At 41.2% G+C, this 16230-nt stretch overlaps 3 protein-coding genes across 3 annotated transcripts in view; 2 read left to right on the top strand and 1 right to left on the bottom strand.

Annotated features, from left to right (window-relative positions):
* cplane1 (ciliogenesis and planar polarity effector 1) overlaps positions 1-8566 on the bottom strand; it is a 29601-nt gene extending 21035 nt beyond the window's left edge. Inside the window, exons 1-16 of the mRNA XM_036595094.1 lie at positions 7824-8566; positions 7551-7686; positions 7356-7475; positions 7041-7273; positions 6846-6952; positions 6610-6766; positions 6107-6210; positions 5837-6019; positions 4175-4424; positions 3921-4070; positions 2237-2946; positions 1953-2143; positions 1220-1300; positions 947-1111; positions 582-749; positions 251-479 (exon numbers count right to left, since the gene is read on the bottom strand). Coding sequence (XP_036450987.1) covers positions 251-479; positions 582-749; positions 947-1111; positions 1220-1300; positions 1953-2143; positions 2237-2946; positions 3921-4070; positions 4175-4424; positions 5837-6019; positions 6107-6210; positions 6610-6766; positions 6846-6952; positions 7041-7273; positions 7356-7475; positions 7551-7686; positions 7824-7904 — 3065 coding nt within the window. The 5' untranslated portion in view covers positions 7905-8566. The remainder of the gene's footprint in view (positions 1-250; positions 480-581; positions 750-946; positions 1112-1219; positions 1301-1952; positions 2144-2236; positions 2947-3920; positions 4071-4174; positions 4425-5836; positions 6020-6106; positions 6211-6609; positions 6767-6845; positions 6953-7040; positions 7274-7355; positions 7476-7550; positions 7687-7823) is intronic.
* Positions 8567-10400: 1834 nt separating this feature from the next.
* Positions 10401-11405, top strand: LOC118825083 (alpha-1B adrenergic receptor-like). Its single transcript, XM_036595620.1, has one exon. The coding sequence runs from the start codon at positions 10401-10403 to the stop codon at positions 11403-11405; it is 1005 nt and encodes a 334-aa protein (XP_036451513.1).
* A 3496-nt stretch (positions 11406-14901) lies between these two features.
* On the top strand, positions 14902-15929 carry LOC118825082 (alpha-1A adrenergic receptor-like). Its single transcript, XM_036595619.1, has 2 exons — positions 14902-15651; positions 15687-15929. The coding sequence occupies exons 1-2, from the start codon at positions 14902-14904 to the stop codon at positions 15927-15929; spliced, it is 993 nt and encodes a 330-aa protein (XP_036451512.1).
* Positions 15930-16230: the final 301 nt, after the last annotated feature.

The following is a 16230-nucleotide window of genomic DNA, read 5'->3' as shown; positions in this document are numbered from 1 at the left end:
AGATGTGATGGATTAGTTTTGGAGCAAAAGTCTAAAGAAAGTAGATCTCCAGGAGCAGGGCTGGTGACCACTGCTCTAAATTAGATATGTGAATATCTTTTTTTTTTAAAGGACAGATCAAGGCAAGCTTATGAAATCATAACTTCTATTACAACAAAGCATCCCAAACATTACATCTATAGTGCAAGATGGCAGAATATTCTAACTGGGTATAAACCCTGAACCCTAGCTGGAGTAAGCCAAAACAGACCTGCTGAAGTCATATTGCTGCCTGCAGTAGGTGGTGTAGGCCAGGCTAAGGGAGGCAGCAGTTTTCCAGTCACCCAGGCTCTGAGCCAGCCACACAGCTTCAGGCAACAGCCCACCCAACAGGAGGAGCTCCAGAGCATAGTCCACCGTCCACACTTCTGACAGGTGCTGTGATCGCACTGCACCCGCCACCCTACTCTGAGACAGCACCACCATGCGCCGCCCTGACACTGACACAGTACACAGTGTGAATTCTCCAGTAATCAATGGAAAATCTCTGTATCTAGCCATTATCAGTCAACCCTTTTCCAGGTTCTTATGTTGTTACTCACACAGAGGTAGATGTAGAGGAGGCAGGATGTCCACATTGTGTGGTGGGAAGATGGCAAGCGGCTGGTTAGTGAAGTAGGAGGCCATGAACCTGCCCAGAGACTGCACCACTGCACAGGCGACTTCGCTGTTCACCCACTGTGGTAGCCAGCCCCCAAAGTCCGCCTCATCTAAGAAGGAGGAGACTGTGAGCACTGAATATTGACACATTGTGCTTCAGTTTCTGGTTACATAGAATTAATAAGCCACAGAGAAACACCTGTTTCTCAAAACAGTAAAACATGAAAATTGCTCATAATGAGAAAGAAAATGTCTGGAGGTGACAGATGATATTCTTTTGGAGTTTTATTATTTATGTGGACCTTACCACAGTTTTCTTGGTCATCTTCTATCACCTGGCCACTTTGTGATTGTAACCGCCTGGCCAGGGAGTCACACATGGCCTGGGCCTCCCTTAGCCGATACTGGAAAAGCTGGCCAAACAGAAGAGCCAGGCAGTAGCGTGTCTCAAGAAAACACGTCCGTGGACCAGCTGCATGACATGCATGGACAAGGGTCTATGACAGAGGCTTATGTGAATGTAATTTAATTCTAACTGAAATGATCATAAAGTCAGCATGACGTGATGTTAAAGGCCTACCCCTTTCTCTTTCTGCCCACAACTGGACTCGCCATGCCTGGACACATTCACTGTATTCACCTAAAATGAAGTGCTGTTCTCCTGCAGTTAAAGAAATATGAGTCAGTCCACTAGAAATGCTAAGAGATTCCCTGCAAAGGAAGATGTTTTGAATCCAATTAGAACACTTTATGAAAAGAAAAAGTACTTTGGGAAAAAAAGAAGCAACAAACATCCTGCAAAAGAAGCAAATCAATCCTGAACTCTTCTTATATCAAAAACAACTGTAATTTAAAAAATAAAAGCCATTTTCTGTCTGAATGAACTTAAAGGGCCTACATCCTACACTCCTGGCAAGGAGGGTTCTATATAGTACTGAAAACGGGTTATTTAATTCATAGAAATAGTAGAACCCTTTCAGTGCTGTATATTGTGTCGCATTTAAAAAGCACTTCATGCTGATACACTTCTAATAATCTTGCTATGAATAGGTAGGGCTAAAGCATAATAGCTGAATAAATGTAAATGGGTTGATTTTTGTGATAACACAAAAACAATCGATTTAAAACGTGCTGTTTTTGTAGCTTAGTTTCCAACATGGACTGAACAGACTAGGGAGTGAATGGTACAGTTGGAAACTTTAATGTTTATATAGTACATCAAACTTCCATTTCACAAAAAGTGAGTAAAACCCACTTTTTCCAACGATATGGGCCCTTTTCATGTATGAACTTACTGGTCGACTAAGTCTGACCTGTTGTGTTATGCAGGGCAGGGCTTTCCTCCAGATGATGTCCAGCTCTTTGTACAGCTTCCTGGATTTGAGAAATGATGTCTGATATGTTCTCTAGTTCCTTGCTCTGGCTTGCTGGGTTTCTTTGATTGTATAACTCTGCCCGATACTGCAAGGCCTGCTTGTACAATTCCCTCCATATAGTTACCAATCTAGAAAAGGTTAAAAACATACATGCACCAAATTAGCAAGAAAAACAATCTTGATTCACCATCTCTTTCAACGACCTTAAAAATCAAGAGAACCTGTTTGAGGGTCTGTTCAGCAGCGGCAGCTGTGGCGTCACAGCTTCAGCCTCTTTGCCTTCCCATAATAGTGGGACAAAGAACATGTCTGAAGGACAAGGAGAACAATCATTCTGGTCCAGATGCACCGTCTTCTGAGGCAAAGTGTATGTTTGATCCAGACTCTCGGACGCCTCCTGGAGAATAAGAAGAGCTGCTGTGAAGTTCTTAGAGGAAGGAACGCTGGCCACGGATAAGGGGAGAAAGAAATGTGCAAAACGTTGAATGAGGTCCACCACAACCCTAAAGCAGCTGCGGCTTCCCTGATGAGGGGAATCCCACGGCAGGAAGCAGAGCAGAGACCTGAGGAGGTCAAATACATGAGAGGTCCAGGTTCCTCTATCCTCCCTGTATGGCTGCACCGCTGGGAGAGCGATCCGGAGCACGCGGGCCAACCGAATGGCACAGGAAACAGCGTATTTCAGCAAACGCTCTCTCTGATCCATGATGCCACCATGGGACACTCCGAGAGCCCAGGCCGTTAGCAGGTTTCGGCGCACCATGGCCAGTTCCTCCAGAAGAGCCGAGGAGCCTTGCTCCGAGTCTTCTGGATCAGCAAGGGACTGAGCATGAAGGGTGTCAAACATCGAGGCAAACTCTAGCCTCCCACCATCTTCCATAACTGAGTGAGTGTACTGGCCTACATCAGAGTCCTCGTCATCATCCTCAACCTGGAGAACCACAAAGAGCAAAAAGGATAAGTATGGCCGGGCAACATTCTTGTCCAAATCAGCTACAGGTATATAATCCTAGTAGGTGAGATTATGGTCTATCGGGGCTTTAACTGGGCCTGAAAACTGTTCAAACCTGAATACAGCCCGAGTCCAACCCAGCACACAACAAACCTCCAAATCTGGAACTCAAGTTTTGAGTCCGGAACCATCATCACGCAAATAAAACTTCATATTTTCTAAAGATAGAGCAGATTAAATTACAGTGTAGTTACAAAAACATAAAATAATATATATTAAAAAAACACCAGTCTAAAATTAAAAAAGATATACATCAAGTAATGCTTTTAAACAGCACCATATACATTTTTAGTCTTGATAAACTCTCCATAACACACTGATATAGCAAGATATTAACCTTCACTTGCTGAATGCTAAAACTCGACATTCTTACATAGAACATGCTACATGTGACACTTAACATAGTGTGGGCCTCATGGACCTCGGTACTAAATTCTGTCTGTGACTCCAGCGTGCCAGGATTAATACTGTTTTAAGGTAGTGACAGCAGGGAGGAAGAATAAAATAAGGAGTAAACTAAAGCAAGCGGAAACGCAGGGCAAAATCTGTTAAAAGTAGCAGGCGGGCTGTGAGAACCTAACTGCACTGGACACTGGCCCACCAGGGACTGTATTTGTGCAGGTCTGCTATAGGCATAATTTGGCTCATTAAAAATTCAGCATTTTCTAATTTGCAGCAGCACCCACCAACAATGATGGTCATTGGCGTATCTTTGTGGTTGTGTATGCATTTTTTTCATCTGGAACTCTCACATTTATATTAGCTGCTTTCACAAACATTACTTTAAAGGCTTGTTGTATCGAGTTTGATTTGTGAATATACTCAAGTCGATTACAGAAAACATAATAAGTTCATATGTATAAAAAATGCAACTCAGTAAAGAGTTGGCTGACCTGTGCTCTCTCAATTGTCAGTTTCAAGTCTCCTGTATCTCGAAGAAATAGAGGTAGAGTTGATGCAGACGTTTCTTTCTCTTTCAGTGCCAACAGACTAGCTGTGAACTTCAGAGTGGACATGGACTCCACTCTGGGCCTAACCTGGGGCTAACCAAACACACAGATATGCACAGATTAGGAAATGAATGCACTGTTAGAAATAAACACAATGAAACTAACTCTCATATTTCTATAGCATCTACCCAACTCACCTGCTCTGACCCCAGGACCTTGCACACTCTCTCCATCCCCTGGGCTGTGTCCAGAAGGAGACTGCTCATCAGCGAAGCAGACGAGGGCTGACTGGGCATTTTCAGCATGGTCACCATGTAGCCATCTGACACAATGAGGCAAGGCAGCCGCGGGTGCCAAGTCACAGAGTACCGCTGTCTCATTGGGTCACGGAGAGACACACTGGAGCTGGAGATGGTATCATCTGGTGGCTGCAAAGGCACTGGAGGTCTGTAAAGAGGTCAGTAAGTCACATTAAACATAAGCAAGAAACACAATAGATTCTCATGCATATGGACATGCATGCATTACAGGGTGTAAATATCTTTCATTATTTTAATGAACCATGCTGAAAAAACTGGAGAACTGCATCAGCATGCAGTCTCAAACCAGTGGTGCCAAAAGCCGTAAACATGTTTTGGGATCATTAGTGACAAACGTTTACTGCTCTAGTACTTACATGTAACAGAGCACAAAATGACCATGTTGGAAGAGGAAAAAGAGAGAGCAGATGACTAGAAGATGTAGGAAAAGAAGAAAGGGAAGCATGATGAAAGAGGACAGGGATCAGAAAAAGAAAACCAGTAAAACCAACAATGAAAAGAAAATGAGTTTAATGGATTTGGATTAACAGAGAAGCAGAAAAACAGCACACTAACAACGTACTTTTCCCAATAAGGGTTATCCATCATATGACACTAAAACAATGACCTCATGCACACCTGCTTGTTTCATGTGTCTTGAGCATCAGGATTATGTCTGGATAGAGATCAAAGTCCCCAAGATTTAAAAATGATTTAAAATCCATCACTCAAACCACTTCAGGAAATGATCCGAGACACATTTGAGTCAGATATTATACAAATGTGAGTGCATCCATATCTCCAAGCCACATTCAACAACCAAAACTAATCCCTGTGCTATGACGCTGCCTCTCCTTCCTGTTCTGCACATGGGAAAAACACCCAGCTGAGTGCCATTTGACTTGACTCAAAAGAGTTTTTCCTCCGAGTTTACTTCAGCAGCTTTTCTAGGTCCGAGATACTTAAAGCATAAGTTCGGTTTCGCTTTACTTCACCTCATTGTTATCCATTGTCTCGCTGCAATAGAATACGTTTTAACGCACGTGGCCCATGACCATGATGGCTAATACTGAAGGCTAATTAAACAGTCATCTTCTTGTAAATATCAGTGTAAAGCTGGTGTAAGAAAATTAATAACACCATTAAAAACTGTGATTTCAGGCCACTGATTTATTTAGAGAACAAGAAAAACTAGTAACATCAATCGCGAGTAGCTGTTGTATATAAGCTGATTTGCATATTATGCCCCAAATAACAATCAGATTTTAATCTGAGTAACTGGAGATGCATTTGATCATCAAGTGTGAATGCATGTGGTTAAAATTTTATCAGGTTACAATCCAGATGCAAGTCACATGAAAAGACTGTGTGCAAACAGGGTCAATGATGCAACTTCACAGTGTCCAATCAGCATCTTTAATACAGAACACAGTTGCAGTAAAGCATTAACAACAGCCAAGTCCTCACTTTTGTCTCAGTAAACATGATTTTACCAAAAATATCTGTTATATCTTACTGATGTCACACTATATTAAAGACCATCTTATCAACTCCACTCACCTGTAAGTGACCAGCGGGTGAAGAGGCAGGAAGTGTGCCGGGCCAAACTCAATGTCACACCCTGTGGTGGAAAGAGAGACCAGACCACCCAAGCGTGCCAGCAAGAGGAGAGAGCCTCTCTTCAACACACAGGCAAGATAGAGCCCTCCTGGACTCCAGCTTACACAGCCCACCCAATATGACCTGCAGGCAACGGCAGGTCATTAAAAGTGGCTATGGTTTAAAACGCGATTGGCATATGCAGAATAACCACACTGGCTTGTTATTTACCTCACATATTTTGATGGGATGTTGAGCTTCTTACTGCCACATCCGCCTAGTGAGCTGGATATGGTCACAAAGTTCTGGACGCTTATGTACAACACCTGAGTAGCCTGTAAGACATGAGGGCAAAATATGTTGAAGATAATGTAGAAGCCTGTTACAACTGTACATTTTAAAACATATATCTCGGCAAATAAAATAACCTTAAATCTAGCCAAATATCTAATATTTCACATTTTGAGACTGTTGAGAATATTATAGAATGTATAACTTATTGCTAAATTTTTTTTTAGCTGTTTTTAGTTTGTTTTTTTTTAATCTACTAAAAGTATTTTATTCCATGGGCAGATATTTCTTAGCTTGTTTTAAACATTTTCTGGAAAAAGCAAAATTATCTGCATTCTGTATTGAAACAAGCTAAAAATGTCCAGAAATAAGTTAAATAACCCTACAGTTATTTCTGCTGATAAGACAGATTTCTTTGCACTGTAAAGACTGGTTTAATTTACCCTCGGATCTTTTTGGTTAAGGATTATTGCTAACAGTTGTCCATCAGGTGAGAAGGCTGGTACCAGCGATCCTCTTGACTTCACAGGTCGACATGCAGGCACAAGGTGGTTGAGTGGATAGGTCTTGGTGACCCACTGTACACTGTATCCTTCCAAACTGTAAAAAAGACAGATCTTCATTAAATTAATTCAAAAGCGACAAATCACTGCCTGCTCTCACGTCTTTGGAATCAAACCTGAGTTTCCTCTCCCAGGTCTGTTCCCACTGAATCTTCAGGAAAGTGACAATCAGCTGCTCTCCACTGGTGAAGACAAAGGCGCTCAGGCAAACATCACCCACAGCCTGAATAAGAGCAGAGAACAAGAAAATGCTTGAAAAAGCAGCCCGACAGTCTGTTTAACCAATGAAACAGACCCTCAGTTGCTCTCACCTGGCTCTGGACAAATACAGAGTGAACAGATGCCTCCTTGTCTTTAGATGAGGGCAGCCGTGCATTTTCTGAGGATGCTATCTGACTCCAGCGGCCCTTGACGTTGCTGTCTCGCAAGCTGTTCAGATCTTGAGGCACCAAGCATTCCCAGATGAAAACCTGGCCAGTAACAGTGACCAGGAGAACCCTCTGTCCATCTCCCGACACCAGCAGAGAGGGGCGCAGTGAAGTTGCTATGTAAGCATGAAACAGCTGGGTCAATGAGATATTTCTAAATACAAATGAAGAAGAAGAGCTCACAGTAACTACACTGACCTTTACCAGCAGAGGCCAGCTCATATACTGCAGATATGGCTGTGACCATCTTTAGGGAGTCTTTGTCTCGGTTCCACAGAAAAAGCTCTCCAGAGACCAATATTCCAGCCAGCCACAGACCTAAGATAAGCAAAGAGCAAGTTAGACACTTCAATGCATCACAAATGCCGTGAAACATTTGGGCTCAGGGCTCACCATTCTGTGACCCAGACATGGTCAGTACTCTTGGCAACAAAGGCTGAAGTTTTGGGGTCTTCTTTTTGGTCTGCCCTGATACCAGATTGATTTCACTGATCCGACTGTCATCCAAAAGAAAGACACCTTCCTTCTCCTGAAAAACAAAAAAGCAAGAAAAGGCTGCACTTGTGCTGTAAAAAACGTTAGAAAGATGTCAGATGATAGAAATCACTCCATAGCACGAAGCACACTCAGATCAACATTAAGTACAGTGAAAACCGAAAGTCTCACCTTTCCGAGCCAGCAGAATCTCGGCCATGGCTTTTTCCGTTTGATGCTGGACGAGAGAAGGACCTCGAACTTTACCTCCATATCTGCAGAATCTGACAGGCCGTCCAGCCTCTCTGCTTTCTTTGGCTTTCAAATCAGTGCCATCCATGTTCTGACTGAGGTCATGCTGATCAAATCATCAGAGCTAGTCTGCTAAACAGCAAGTCGTTTCTTAGAAACATCTGAAATTAAAGAGGACGTGCAGTTTAGCGGCGCTGTAATAACGCTACCAGCTGCTTAGGAAAACATTAAGCTTAACCTAAAGATGTAACGCATTGCCACTTGTGGACACAAAAAACAGCTTCATCCACTCGCGAACCTACAAATGAGGGCGTGTGTTGAAACTACTACTACTAGCTGAATAACAGACGGAACTTAGTAACTTTACGTTTCAAAAGGAACAGCCATAAAGCTGTTTTTACCTCACTTTTAGCGCCGCTAATCAGCGATAAGGACCGTTAGCTGTTTTAGCTAGCTAGTTAGCTAACGCTAGCTTGTCAGTTAGTAACTCATCCAAACGAAGGAGTAAACGGTCAAACCTACAGTACTTCAGCAGCACTGGTTTAATTTCCATCTCTAATATACTCGTACTGTAACCCCATAATCATACAGCACATTTAAGTCAGCTAGTTCACGTTTGTTTACAGTCCATAGGCGCTTTTTTTCCGAAACTCGCTCCGCTTCCAAAGCTACACAGCGCTGAACTATAATTCCCATGATTCCAGGTTCGTTGCCATGGAGCGGGACGCAACCGTGAAGACACACCCACACATTTTTTACTGTTGTACATTACTTGTTATACATTGTTGCTGTTCAAAGAAGTATCTCCAAAATAGTAAGTTTACAGGAGAGGGCAAAACGTTTTCTTATATATATATATATATATATATATATATATATATATATATATATATATATATGTGTGTGTGTATAAAATCATCGGTATTTAATCATTATGAGAAAATATCATTTACATAAGAACAGATGGTCTGAACTTTACACAAACTAAAGAATATATAAAAGAACATATATAACATATAGTTGCTGTCCAATGAAAAACAAGTATCTCCAAAATATTAACGTTACAGGAGAAGGCAAAAACACTCTTACCTTTCAATGTAGGTCAATGTAAAGAGATGTTCCAAGTGATTTTAAAGCATTTCTATTGGTCCATGCATCATGAAAATTTTACACAGCGTGAAATGATGTAGAAAACTAAAAATCAACAAAAATGGAGATACATGGTTTTCATTGGACAGCGACGATATATAAAACATAATATATAAAATAAAATATATACAAGAATGAAACAAGAAAGCTAAAATGTATATATACGTATATATGCCAACAGTAATGTTCAGTGGAGGGGGATAATCGTCTGGTGCTGTTTTTTAGGGCCCCTTGGTTCCAGTGAAGGGTAATGTTAACGCTACAGTATGCAAGACAATTTAGACAAATATGCTACTAACTTTGGGGCCACAATTTGGGGACGACCTCACTGAACACCTTTTAATTTACCTGGAATGGTGATTGTGAGGCTGTTACAGCTGAAACTGGGAGCCATCCCATATTAATGCCTATGTTTTTGGAATGGAATGTCCAACAACCTCATATGGGTGTGATGGTCAAACGTCCACATACATTTATCCATAGATATCTCAACATTTGGTGTGTCTGATTTAATCTCATCTTCAGCTCTGTCTGCACTTCATTCTTTGCATAACTGGAAAATCTCACTAGTCTAACTCACTAGAAAGTTCTTCATAGTGGACTTTCACTTTTTGACCACTTGTTACAGCTGTAGCAGATGTTTGTAAGAAAATGATTTAGAAATGATAATAAGTAATGATAGAGGTGGGCAATGTGATGATATTTTAGCACTATCATGACACATTTTGTTATTGTGATAAACAATGTTCTTTTCTGAGCATGCTGTGAACATAATCAGGACTTGAAGAAAACTAACTAACTGCATGTTTTAAATAAAAAGAGAGGATTATTAATCTGAATTCATTAGATTTAGGGCAGCGTTGTATATGAAAAGTTAAATAAAACCATCATACCCAGGCTGTTTGTAAATGCGGCAGTACTAGTTCATTGTGCCTGTGTGTCAGAATATTGTGATGCATGTCTTTATTGTGAAAATGTCTTTAACTATTGTATGATAATATTTTTGCTATGTCACCCACTCCTAAATAGTGATTTATTGTGGTGGTACTCCAATTGCCATTGTGGCATTTTACCTATGCTAGACCATTCAGGCTATACAGACTAACTAATTGTAGGAAAAACATTAATATGAAACATAAAGTGGACTGCTTGTACTCCCAGTGTAATTTGTTCTGAGTGAGACAGTGGAAACAAATCTGCAGAATCTACATTTCAACAAAGTGGGAGGAGATTTGAATGGCTGTATCCATGGCCACACTGATGAAATTAGTGTGTGATGATGTCATTGTCTGTCATTATAAATTTTAGACTCAACATTCTGTGCCATAGACACCCAAACTTGCCTTCTGAAAGACAGGAGAAGTTGAAATGGATGCACAAGAGTGGATGAAATCTACAATAAGAGGCTTTATGTGTCTGTCTGGGATTATTGGCAACAACTGGCTGGGTTTTCGCTCTCTGCCGAAATCCAGATCTCAGCTCCGAACCAGTGACGTCCTATTTGTCAACTTAGCTTTATCCAATCTAATCACAAATTACATGGTGGACTTGCCGGACACCCTGGACTTTACAAACAACTTTTTGTTGGGCAAGAGGTATTGTGGTGCTTTCAATTTTTGCTCAGACCTCTCAGAGACCAGCAGCATCTTCACCACCCTGTTCATCACTGTGTTCTGGCATCAGAAGCTTGTGGGCTCTCTAAAGCGTGGAGGGGCTCCTGCGCAAATGGACAACATACGCCTTGTTGCAGCATTGCTGGCTGTGAGCTGGATTGTAGCTGTCGTGTTCAGCAGTCCCCATTTCTTCTTTGCCTCTGAGAAGAACGGGAACAAGACTGCATTGAAGTGCATGGAAGACTTTCATTCTCATGAAGCCAAGCAAACCTACGAGCTCCTGTACCTTATATGTGCAAACATTGCTCCCATTCTCGGGATTTTTTTCACCAGCATCCAGATTACAATTACTCTGCTGCAGATTGAGAAGCGAACCAAGGTCAACAAAGGAGGTAACACTTTAGCCAAGAAAAGCAAAAACGTGCCAACAGATTCTGCAGGATGCCCACAAAGACCACCAGAAGCAGTTCTCAGGTCCAACGCTGTGGCCCCCAGCCATGTACCAGGTGTCCAAACTTCCCATGCCAGATCCAGCTCATCTTCAGGAAGTCTGCTGAGGGCTGCCAAGAGCGTGGTAGCAGTGGCCACTATTTTCCTGATCTGCTGGTTCACTCACCTCGTTCTCAGCATAATCAGCACTGTTAAGGAGTCCAGTCTGGTGGTGGAATTCGCCAGTTACATAGGAGCAGTTTACACATGTATCATCCCTTACATTTACCTGTATGGGGTGAAGAAGCTGAATTGTTCCTGCAGAGGCTGAAGATCAGCTTGTCAGGATGAGTACTGCTCTCCCTAACCAGGACAAGATGGGACAGGAGGGGAAATCAGTAAGCTGTAATGTGACTAGACAAGGTGGCACACTGTAGGTAGAAAAAAAAAGAAAAAAACAACAGTGGAAAGTGATGAAGAATATTTTCTATATACGCACAATCCTGAAAATAAACTGTCCTCTATAGAGAACAAACTTAAACATGGCACTGTTGTGCAAATATGATTGCTTAATTTCCATTGTAACGTATTTGAAAAAAAAAAATAAAACATAAAATATTAAATATGCCCTAACTTTTGCACAAGCCACATCTTATGCATTTTATTATTTTATGTATTTATTTTTTTAATTGTGCATTCAAATGTGCAGAGGTGAGTTCTCTGTAGAGGATGAGCTAAATTCGAACAGGGGTGCACAAACTTTTGCACACCACTGTATACTCTCTATATGCATACAATATGTATTTTAGGTAGCTTATACTGTGTACTTCATTAACTGTACTGTCTAAATTTAGACCTCTCAAGATTTAAAGATGCAAGTATTTTTAAATAGCATCTCACTTTATTTTGATTACAGCACAAATAAAGCATTACTGTACTGTAATTTGTTGTTTCCTAATTGGATTTTATCAGTAAAATTATTATTATAAAATTAAAGCTTCTATATGCCATTACAAAATGTAATGCACATGATTTGTTACATACAATTATTCATTTGTTTAGGATGATTACTTTTACTTTCCCCCCCAAACAGACTGAATTTGAGGTAGTTTTAATATTTGCAGTCTGCTCTGGCTTTCGGGGCCAGATGTGCCACTAATAATAATTATATCCTAAAGTCATTTGAGGCATCATAAATTGAGCCACCTACTTAATTATATGTTATTACAAGTAATGACTGTCAACCAAGCAGCAGGAAATCATGCTTGCGTCACAGGGGCAGCTGGGGCAGCCAATTTCTTGACCTGCAGGGAACAATCAATATTAAAATCATTATAAATCCATGCAGCAATAAACCAATCAAATTAGACTATTTTGTAAACAACAATTAATAAGTGAAAGTTAAAATGAGGCTAAACTTTATTTGGTTTTTATTTTCTGTTCCAAATATGCCTTAGTATGGAATTAATAATGTATTTAGAATTAGTGAAAACAATTTATATACAATACTGCACTAAAGTCAGAAACTACCCATTTATTTATTTCACTTCCAGTCAAACCCGCTATTAAATACAAGTTCATTTTTCAGTGTCAGAAAACACTGAATGCAATATCAAATTGTCCAGTATTTGGTGTGTACACCCTTTGTCTTTATTACAGCTTCCATTCATTTTGAGATTTCAGTTTCTCAAGCAAAAGTTCAGTCTTAGAAGTTGGTTGCATTTTCTGTTACAATTCAAGTAATCCCAAACACATTCCGTGATGACGAGGTCTGGACTGTGAAGTGGCCAGTCCATTGTTCTGAGAGCACCAGCAGCTTTGTTGTTTGCTTCTTTGTCTAGTTCCTTTTCTCAGTAAGAGCTTCTTGACAGCTACACATCCTTTCAGACCCATAGTGTTGAATTGTCTTCTCACAGCGGAAGGATGGACTGTGGATGTTTTCAGATCTGAATCAGGAGTGGAGCTTGATTTTCTCCTCTCTCTCAAAGATGAAAGCTTTAAGTGCTCTTTATCTGATTGTGACAGTGTTGGTGGTCTAACAGGTGTTGTGGTTAGCAGTTCTACTCTCTCTGTTCCTTTTTAATCATTTTTGAAACCCAGTTGTGAAAACCTCTGTACTTATTTTCCTTTGACTTTCTCCTTCCTTATGCAAGTGGATTATCTATATCTAACACCCTCAAAAATCTCTTTTGAAAAATCCTGCAGTTTTGATTGAATATTAAATGAAGGGTGGTCTCTTTTTTGGCTTTTTTGAGGCTGACTTTTGAAGCCTTTTAAGAAAATGTCAACAATGTCAGTTCTGCAGGACAAATAAATGCAAGTAAAGCAAAATGAAGTGATGGTGTAGAGACCGCTAGATGCTTTTGGAGGACATTATACCCAGGTCTTGATGAGATGGAGGTTAAAGGGGATGAAGCACCTGTTCCATTTTAACTTACACACCTCCTGTCTGGCCAGGAATTTTGAAAATGTCATACAATAAAATCTAATGTTGGTCTTTGTAATCGCACCAACATAATAATATTTAAAAACAGCATTTTCAAATTGACTTTGAAAAGATCAATAAATAAACCAGCAACTTTAAACCAAAGCTAGATAGGTGACAAATTCAAGGAAAAGCCTGGATAAATGGGTGGAGAATCAGTGACATCTGCATTTAGATCTATGGTTAAGACATCAGTTGTCCAAGCAGGGTTGGAAATGATTCAATCATAAGTGTACATTCAGTGATCATGATGCTCATGCAATAGAACAAAATGTAAAGAACAACAGAACAATCCTTCCTCTGTTAAGAATGCAGGAATTGAAAATGTCAAAGCAGGTCATTCTGCTGCCATGGTTTGGGTCCACTTGTCCTCTTAGAGTCATTACAAATCAATACAAAGCTATTCTGACTGATCTCCTGATTGCTTTCCTGATTGAAGAGTGGTCTTATCCAGGATGACAATGTCCCCAATCCACAGGTCACCAAATGGTTTGACAAGTATGACAGTGATGTGAATCATATGCTACACCTTTCGCAGTCAACCCAGTTGAACACCTATGGGAGTTTTTCGACAGCTATGTTACCACCATCATCAAAACAACAATCGATGGAATATTGTTTGGAAGAGCTGTGCTCCATCCCTCCAAGCTCATAGTGCCCAATCATCTAAGACACTTCATGTTGGTTTTTCCTAGGGCAAAAGCCAGGGGGAGATGTAGGCATGCGGAGGCACAAAACAGGCCACCAAGGGAGCCAAACAATTATGGCTAAGAGGAATTGGCTTTAGAAAAACCAACCTCAGTGACAGCACAGGTAGTGGAAGTGAAATGATCCCCAGTGGGAGGTAGCATGGTGTTCTTGTGAACCCTTCCCCAGAGTACCAGCTCCAGACTTGGGCTTGCGTGTGGTCTGCTGGACTCAAAGACACATTGTCCCTCAGCTAACAACTGGTTAGACCTCATTGGCAGTGCGAGTCAGTAGTTCCAAAGGAGGCTCACGTTTCTCAAAGATATCCTGCCTATGGGTCAGGACAGACAGTGCACTTAGTGTGCCTAGCTGGCTCTGAAACTATAGAAATAAAAACTGAAATACATCATAAAGCTATAGTTAAGGTACAGCAAAAGATCTTCTAGTATTACAATCCTAAATAAACAGGGGAACTCATTCTACATAGTGGGAGGAGATTTTTGTATGATCATGCAGATCACATGAAGTCATGATGTCATGACTCCATATAAATTTAAAACGACAGATCAAAAGAGCACTCCAGGCTGTCCTGCGCAAACTGTCCTCTATGGTTTTGCTGCCAGTCTTTCAGCTGGGAAGAGTCCTACACCTTGAGATGAACGCAAAAGAGTGGACGAAGTCCATAATAAGAGGCTTCATGTGTCTGTCTGGGATTATTGGCAACCACTGGCTTGGTTTTCGCTCTCTGCCAAAATCCAGATCTCAGCTCCGAACTAACGACATCCTGTTTGTCAACTTGGCTTTATCCAATCTAATCACAAACTACTTAGTGGACTTGCCGGACACCCTGGACTTTGTAAAACGTTGGCCCATGGGCAAGATGTATTGTGGTGCTTTCAATTTTTGCTCAAACCTCTCTGAGACCAGCAGCATCTTCACCACCCTGTTCATCACTGTTTTCTGGCATCAGAAGCTTGTGGGCTCTCTAAAGCGTGGAGGGGCTCCTGCGCAGATGGACAATGTACGCCTTGTTGCAGCACTGCTGGTAGGGAGCTGGATTGCAGCTGTTGTGTTCAGCCTTCCACAGTTTTTCTTTGTCTCTGCAGCCATGTGGAATGAGAGCCTTGTAGACTGCGTAGAATATTTTCCCTCTCAAGAAGCCAGGCAAATCTACGAGACGCTGTACCTTACACTGGCAAATGTGGTTCCAATTGTTGGGATTGTGGTTGCAAGCATCCAGATCGCAGTTACGCTACTGCAAAATCAAAAGCGTATCAAGAACACCACCAGAGCGGGAACTAGAGGAGGTAACCCTCCGGTTGCTGAAGACCACAGAAGAGCTGCAGGAGGCAATGCAATGACAAGCGCTACAAACACAACTCCTCCAGAATTCTCAAGCAAAGTTGTAACATCCCCAACCATGAACAAGCCGTCCGAAAGACACAAGACAGATCTATTTCATCTTCAGGGAATCAGGTGAGGGCTGCCAAGAGTGTGGTAGCAGTGGCCACTGTTTTCCTGATCTGCTGGCTAATTCACCTCTTGCTCAGCATAACCAGCACTATTTACCAGTCCACTGTAGTAGATGAGATGACCAGCTATATAGGAGCAGTTTATACATGTATTATCCCTTACATTTACCTACATGGGGTGAAGAAGTTTAACTGCTCATCCAGAGATTAAAAACCAGCTCGTCAGGATGCTTATTCCTCTTTCTTATCAGACATGGTAAGACAAGAGGGAGAAGGGAATGAGTAAGATACAAAGTAGCACACAAAGTATTCACACTCAGTTTTAAAGTCAAAGGAAGGTAAACTTGAAAAATGAATGCAGGTCTCAAACATTTCCATTTTATGGTTTTATGTAGGTTAATGCATATCGGTAGTAAGTCATGTTTGCTTGATGTCACTTGGGGAATCATAAACGAGCCCTTGGGCTTAATTATGTCTTGTTACGAGTAATTATTGTCAACAAAACAGCATGG

The sequence above is a fragment of the Colossoma macropomum genome, unplaced genomic scaffold (assembly GCF_904425465.1).
Source record: "Colossoma macropomum unplaced genomic scaffold, Colossoma_macropomum, whole genome shotgun sequence".
NCBI lineage: Eukaryota > Metazoa > Chordata > Actinopteri > Characiformes > Serrasalmidae > Colossoma > Colossoma macropomum.
This window is presented reverse-complemented; position numbering and strand designations above follow the sequence as displayed.

What these genes read in the sequence shown, in the direction of transcription:
- LOC118825083 (XM_036595620.1), top strand. Translation starts at nt 10,401, where the DNA reads ATGGATGCACAAGAGTGGATGAAATCTACAATAAGAGGCTTTATGTGT.
- LOC118825082 (XM_036595619.1), top strand. Translation starts at nt 14,902, where the DNA reads ATGAACGCAAAAGAGTGGACGAAGTCCATAATAAGAGGCTTCATGTGT. An exon ending in CAGAATTCTCAAGCAAAGTT is followed by an intron (nt 15,652 to 15,686) that starts GTAACATCCCCA and finishes GCCGTCCGAAAG; the next exon opens with ACACAAGACAGATCTATTTC.